We start from the raw sequence: 7383 nt of genomic DNA on the forward strand, positions 1-7383 counted from the left end.
ATCTACATAGGGGCAATGCAACTTTGGAAAAATCCTTGTTAAATCTCCGATAGAAACTTGCATGGCCAAGAAAAGATCGAACTTCTCGCACAGTGGCAGGGTAAGGCAAAGCTATAACCAAATCTATCTTAGACTTATCAACCTCTATTCCCTTAGATGAAATAATATGCCCCAAAACTATACCTTGCTCTACCATAAAATGACATTTTTCCCAGTTAAGTACAAGGTTAGTTTCCATGCATCTGTCTAAAATCAGTGTAAGGTTATGCAAGCACTTATCAAATGAATCACTATAGACACTAAAATAATCCATAAAAACCTCTATGATTGATTCGACATATTCTGAAAAGATACTTACCACACATTGCTGAAAAGTGGCTGGAGCATTGCAAAGACCAAACGGCATTTGACGGTAGGTGAAAGTACCAAATGGACATGTGAATGTCGTCTTCTCTTGATCTTTCAGGGCTATGACAATCTGGTTATACCCTAAAAATCCATCAAGAAAACAGTAATAAATATGACCAACTAACCTCTCAAGCATTTGATCAATAAAGGGAAGTGGAAAGTGATCTTTTCGAGTTGTTGAGTTCAACTTCCTGTAATTAATGCATACGCGCCAACCTGTCTGAATACGTGTAGGGACCAACTCATTGTCTTGATTTTTCACCACTGTAACACTAGATTTCTTAGGGATAACTTGCACTAGACTTACCCACTTACTGTCGGAAATTGGATAAATTACCCTAGCATCTAAAAGCTTTAGGACTTCTTTTTTCACCACATCCATCATTGGGGTATTTAATCTTCGTTGCGCTTCTCGTGTCGATTTGGCTCATTCTTCTAACAGAATCCGATGCATGCATATGGAAGGACTAATCCCCTTAATGTTAGCTATGGTCTAGCCAATCGCTTCCTTATGCTCCCGCAACATTCGAACTAGTTTCTCTTCTTGATTGGGTGTTAACTTCTTCAACACAATTACCGGCAGTGTTTCATTATCTCCCAAGTACACATACTTCAAATGGCTCGGTAATGGCTTCAACTCTAGTATAGGGGCTTGCAAAACAGAAGGCAACAATTTCTGGTGAGAATCATGGAGCTTTATAAAAGAAACTCCATACCTTTCTGGAATCGGTTTTAAAGAATGTAAAGCTACTACTGTCTCCTTCAATTCTTCACTGAGCTCCATCTCTCCTTTCTCCTCTGATTCCACATGTTTGAGAAGGGCAACTTCTAACTCATCTACATTATTCAACTCAAAGATCTCTTGCACTATGGAATCAACGGGATCAACAACATCAATAGCAAAAATAGATTGAACATCAGTTGGATATTTCATGGCATCAAAAATATTAAAACGAATTACTTCACCATCAAATTCCATCGTGAGGGTACCATCATGAATATCTATTTTTGTCTGAGCTGTATTTAGGAATGGTCTTCCTAGTAAGATAGGTGTAGGGTCAGGAGAAGAGGAATCATCCATATCCAGAATGTAGAAATCAACTGGAAACACTAGCTCATTGACCTGCACAAGAACATCCTCAACTACCCCTTTAGGGTATGCATTAGTGCGATCAGCCAATTGGATAATAACACCAATATCTTTGACAGGACCTAGATTTAATGAAGCATAAATAGATCATGGCATAACACTAATTGAAGCTCCTAAATCTAACATAGCTTTCTCAATCTCGGTGTTACCTATCTTACACGGAATTGTAAACATACCTGGATCCTTGCATTTGGGAGGAAGTTTTCTTTGGAAAACTGCTGACACATTTTCTCCCATTATTATCTTCTCATCATCGTTCAACTTCCGCTTATTGGTGGATAGCTCCTTAAGAAATTTTGCATACCTTGGTACTTGCTTAATTGTATCCAACAGAGGTATATTCACTTCCACCTTGCGAAACATCTCCAAAATTTCTTTATCCTTCTCTTCTTTCTTTGACTTCGCGAATCTACCAGGAAAAGGTAAAATATTAGATTGAAGTTGAATTGAAGGGTTATGAATTACCTTTGATTCAGTTGTAGCCTCTTCTTTCTCAATTTCGTCTTCAATCTCTGCTTCCTTTGCTACACTTTGATTGTCTAGTTTTGGTTCTTCCATTTTCTTGCCACTTCTTAGCGTCACTGCATTCACATTCTCCTTTGGATTCACCACTGTTTGAGAAGGCAACTTCCCTCCAAATTTAGCCTCTAAACAACTTATAACAGTTGCCATTTGACCCATCTGATTCTCCAAACTTTGAATACTAGATCTTGTATCTTGTTGAAACTGTTTGGTATTCAAAGCAAGGGACTTAACTGTATCTTCCAGGGATGAGTTTGAACTCTGTGAGGCAGGTTGCTTTGGTTGAAAACTTTGTTGCTGTCTATTCTGGAAGAAATTTTGTCCACCTCCTACTTGTCTATTTCCTCCATAACTGAAATTTGGATGATCTCTCCAACCTAGATTGTATGTGTTGGAGTAAGGATCATGTTGCCTCGGTGGTCCAGGAAAGTTTCCTGCTACATTGACTTGTTCAGTCCCTTCCTCTTGAAGTGTTGGGCACATGTCCGTTTGGTGTCCCATTGTCGAACATATCCCACAAGCTTTTACTTGTTGCGCATTCCCTACAGCCAATTGTCTAACAAGAGAGGTAAGATTAGATAATTGTTGTTCAATGGAAGATGTACTTACCTTATTCACCCTTTTGGGTGGCGCATCATGTCTTGTACCAAACTGTTGGGAATTGGCGGCCATGTTTGAGATTAACTGTTTGGCAGCTTCAGGAGTCTTATCCACCAACGCACCTCCACTTGCTGCATCTATCATATTTCTTTCCATAGGCAACAATCCTTTATAGAGATACTGAATTAGCAATTGATCACTTATCTGGTGGTGAGGACAGCTTGCACATAGCTTCTTGAATCGCTCCCAATATTCATACAACGTCTCTCCATTATATTGCCTTATCCCAATATCTCTTTCCTAATGGTGGCAGCTCTAGATGCTGGGAAATATCTTTCTAGATACATCTTTTTCATCTCGTTCCATGTTGTGACTGTCCCCAATGGTAAATAATAGAGCCAATCCTTTGCATCATCCCTTAACAAAAAAGGAAAAGATCGCAACTTAATCTGCTCCTCTGTCACTCCAGTCGGTTTCATGCTTGAGTAGACAATGTGAAACTCCTTTAGATGTTTATTTGGATCTTCACCTGCACGACCACGAAATGTAGGCAACAAGTGAATTAGACCAGACTTCAATTCAAAAGCAACATCTAAAGTAGGGTACTGAATACACAAAGGCTACTGATTAAAATCAAGGGTAGCCAACTCATTTAATGTTCTACCAGTGGCCATCTCTTCTTCTATCTTTGAATCTGGATCACTGGATGAACTGTGGGATGTTGAACCAAGGGCTATATTTAGATCAGGAGATGAAGAACTTGCTTGACGTGACTCTTTTCGCAACTTCCGTAAACTGCGTTTGATTTTTGGATCAAATTCCAACTCTCTTGTAGAATTGGATCGAGTCATAAACCACTAAAATCACAAAATTAAGCCTAAATAAATAAATTAAAAATAATAATACAAAAATTAAAAATAAAAAAAATAAAATTTTTTCTTGACAGCAACGAAAATTGGCTAAAAACCCTATTAAATGATCGAATTTGATAACAAGAGGGTGGGGCTAGAAGTTTTCTAGTCTTGCTCAGAATGTCGTTTTCTTTGAAACGGGTACTCGCAGCACTTCTAGTTCAACCAAAATTTCTCTTAGGAATAGTACTGAATAGTACTACTTTTCATGTTGAATAGTGCTACTGTTAAAAAAAAATATTCTTTCTTTCTTTTTTTTTTTCTTCAAAAACCTAAAAATCACAATTAAACAAAATAAAAAAAAATAAAAAAAACACAACTAAGCACTGATTAAATAAAATCACAAAAAAAACGTAGAATATAAAAAAAAATCGACAAATACCACTCCCCGCCAACGGCGCCAAAATTTGGTAGCATGCCGATGCTCCAAATTAAAAACCTTCCTAACCTAACTACTGAATTGTATATAGGGTAAGCAAGGGTCGATCCCACAGGGAATGGTTCGATTAGTTTCTATGCTCTAAAACAATAAAAACAACAGAAACGCAAATTAAACTCTAAACAGTAAACCTGACAATAGTAATGAAAGGGGGGGTGTACTCAAAGCAATCTAAAGTAAAACAAATCAATCGCTAATGGTAGAAAATATTCAATTAAAAACAACCAGTTCTCGATTCAATATCCACCTAAACATGCATTAGACATAAAGTAACCGTAACACTATTCTATCTCGTCATTATGAAACTACTGACCCTAGGAAACAACAAGCCTGTTACCCAAATTCTCCCTTAGTTTGTCACTACTGAAACAAGCTCTTCGAGTAGATACTAACCCTTGAACAACCTAGAACAAGCTCTCTAAATTTAATTCAATGGCAGCCTTAAGAATTAGGAGAATAGATCAATCTAAGCAACAATCACGCAAGCTCGGATTATTTAACTTAGGTTATGTTATTCACAAGTTGGTAATGTGCCGAATGCACCAATTAATTACCTTACTGACCTAACTATTAAATTGTATAAGGGCAAGCAAGGGTCGATCCCACAGGGAATGACTCGATTAATTTCTATATTCTAAAACAATAAAAACAACTAAACGCAAATTAAACTCTAAACAGAAAACACCTGACATAGTAATGAAAGGGGGTTTGAATCAAGGCAAACAAAAGTAAAACGAGAATAAAATATACAGGTTTAAACAATCAGCGCTTGTTCAAAATCCACCTAACACTGCATTGGACATAAAGTACCGTAACACTGTTCTACTCTCATTATTATGAAACTACTGACCTAGGAAACAACAAGCTCGTTACCCGAATTCTCCCTTAGTTTGTCACTACCGAAACAAGCTCATCGAGTAGATACTAAACCTTGAACAACCTGAATAAAAGCTCTCATAAATTTAATTCAATGGCAGCCTTAAGAATTGGAGAATAGATCAATCTAAGCAACAATCACGCAAGCTCGGATTATTTAACTTAGGTTATGTTATTCAAGACAATAGACTGAAAACTTATCCATAATCAGTCTATCACATGTGTCACTCGTTTATAGAAAAGGACAATTACAGATCACAATTCCTAATTCTAACAGGTAAATTCTAATTAAAACAATTAGCAGGGCAAAAACTAAATCACTCAAACAAGAATCACAAACATTAAAATGATAACATAACAATTCCAATAAAAACGAGATTAAGAACAATGTTACTAGAGTCAGGTTACACCAATGACATGAAATTAGGCTTCAAAATCCCCTTGAACTGAAGAGAGGAAATTAGCCGCCATCTTGATGTAGAAAGCAAAAAAAAACTAAAAGAAATATTCTCTGCTGCTCCTCCGTTTAACCTAAAAAACTTCTAATAAATAACATGTGTTTTCCTTAATTCTTCCCAGAATCACGGAATTTCTTCCTAGACGTTTCCGAGAAGAGTAGACTTCCAGATTTGACAAAATCTGATCAGATATGGATTCCAAATTCGTCTCTAGCTTGCACCAGGATTCTCGCAATGTAAGATCTTTCTGGGCTCCGTCACTTCAATAAAATTGTATCTAGGATGTGTAGATGATATGGGATTTTGAATCACCCGCTTCGATATCTGACACTCCAGTTAGGCCCGTTCGAGAGATTCAATGCTCAGCTAAGGAATCCTTCTGCGACTAGGATTCCAGGTCCGGTTTTGCAACAACAACTGAGAACCCAAACGAACTCGGATTCTCACTAATAATACCTTCCGAAAAGCTTGATTGTCTACTTTATTTTTTGAAGACCACTTTGCAATTGAGGAATCTAGCTCCATGAAAACGCTGGAAAACTGCAGCACTGGTCAGAATAACGAAAAATCTGAAAATCTGGAATTTCCTAATCTTTTATCACTTACTTCCTAAAGTCTATCCAACTATGCCAAACTCACAAAATAAACTCTAATCAATTCAAATAGGCATAAAACATAACAAAAACATAATATGGAAGGAATAAAAAATATCTACACTCTTATCAAATTCCCCCACACTTAGCTTTGCACAGTCCTCGGGCAAACTAATTCAAACACTCAAGTCATATCCAGAACACCATCATGATGCATAAGCACATTATTAATACCATGCATATTCATACCTAACTTAGGAAGCAACAAAGATAAAGAAAGTAGAGTTAATGACATTCTATCTCTTTATCATTTTCCACAATACTCTCAATCAGTCATGCAAACAAGGAAACTAATCACACCAATTCATGTACAACTCACCTCTTAATTTTTCTCTCAATGTTTCTCTTTACTACTACAACTGGGTAGCAAACTAGAAATTTTTTTTCTTTTTTTTTTTTTTTTTTTTTTTTTTTTTTTTTTTTGACAATTGAGTGCATTTTATGCTCCATCTCATTTCATGTTGTGTTTATGAGTGAGTGCGTTTACGCTCCATCTCGACTCATCACATACCTTCCTTTCTTTTTATTTGCTTAAACCCAAATTTAGGACTAGCTTAAGAGAAACAATTTTTTTTTTTTTTTTAAGGGTTGTTATACACTCCCAGTCATGCTTCGTCACCAAGTTCACACAACTTATCAAGACATATTATTTCAAAACTACAAAGATTCAAATATGATTACTCTATTTTATGAAATATTGCTACATCCTAAGTCAAGGAATATTCAATAACAAAGTCAAGTTTATTCAGCATCACTAGACGTTCAAAGACATGACTTAAGCATAGACCTCCCTAAAAACAAAACTCTTTTTTTTTTTTTTTTTTTTTTTTTGAATAACAGAGACATACCTCCTAAAAAAACAAAAAAAAATTAAAAAAGAATATAAAACCAGAAAATAAAACAGAATATAAAACCATCCAAGCCTAACTTCTCCCCCACCTTAAAACTTACATTGTCCCATGTAATACCCCAAATTAGAGACAAGCAAATCTAAACAATAAAACAAAAATAAAAATAAAAATGGCAAAACTAAAAAAACTAAAGTCAAGGAAAAAAAATCAAATCTTAATTCTTGGGTGTTGGTTAACGTCGTTGGCTCGACTCTCCGCATGGTCATCACTACTCATGTATGACTCCTCCAATCCCACTCTCCTCGATAGTTAAACTTGGAACCCTTCATAGTAAGGCTTAAGCCTAGGCATTGACCTTAAACCCCTTGTTTGTTTTCAAACTCTATATTTCTACTGCACCATGGAGGAAAAACATTAGTCACAATAAAAGGTCCCACCCAAACGAGAACGTAACTTACCGGAAACACTTCAGCCTTGAATGAAAAAGAAAGACTTTCTGTCCAACTGAAAAGTTC

At 36.2% G+C, this 7383-nt stretch overlaps 1 protein-coding gene across 1 annotated transcript; it reads right to left on the reverse strand.

Moving 5' to 3' along the window:
• Window positions 1–901: 901 nt before the first annotated feature.
• LOC116105038 lies at window positions 902–2824 on the reverse strand. The gene is made up of 3 exons (XM_031391461.1): window positions 1735–2824; window positions 1375–1620; window positions 902–1275 (listed from the first exon to the last, which is right to left on the reverse strand). Exons 1-3 carry the CDS (start codon window positions 2822–2824, stop codon window positions 902–904), a joined length of 1710 nt encoding a protein of 569 aa, XP_031247321.1.
• Between the last annotated feature and the right edge of the window lie 4559 nt (window positions 2825–7383).

This window comes from Pistacia vera, unplaced genomic scaffold (genome assembly GCF_008641045.1).
Source record: "Pistacia vera cultivar Batoury unplaced genomic scaffold, PisVer_v2 Contig491, whole genome shotgun sequence".
In the NCBI taxonomy this organism is placed as follows: Eukaryota; Viridiplantae; Streptophyta; class Magnoliopsida; order Sapindales; family Anacardiaceae; genus Pistacia; species Pistacia vera.

Bases quoted from the DNA above. Each gene is read 5' to 3' on its own strand.
- LOC116105038 (XM_031391461.1), bottom strand. From the start codon at position 2,824: ATGATAGATGCAGCAAGTGGAGGTGCGTTGGTGGATAAGACTCCTGAA. The intron at 1,621-1,734 runs GTATGTTTACAA...CATTAAATCTAG, and splicing joins TCCCAAATGCAAGGATCCAG to GTCCTGTCAAAGATATTGGT. The intron at 1,276-1,374 runs GTGAAGTAATTC...TTGATTCCATAG, and splicing joins CCTCACGATGGAATTTGATG to TGCAAGAGATCTTTGAGTTG.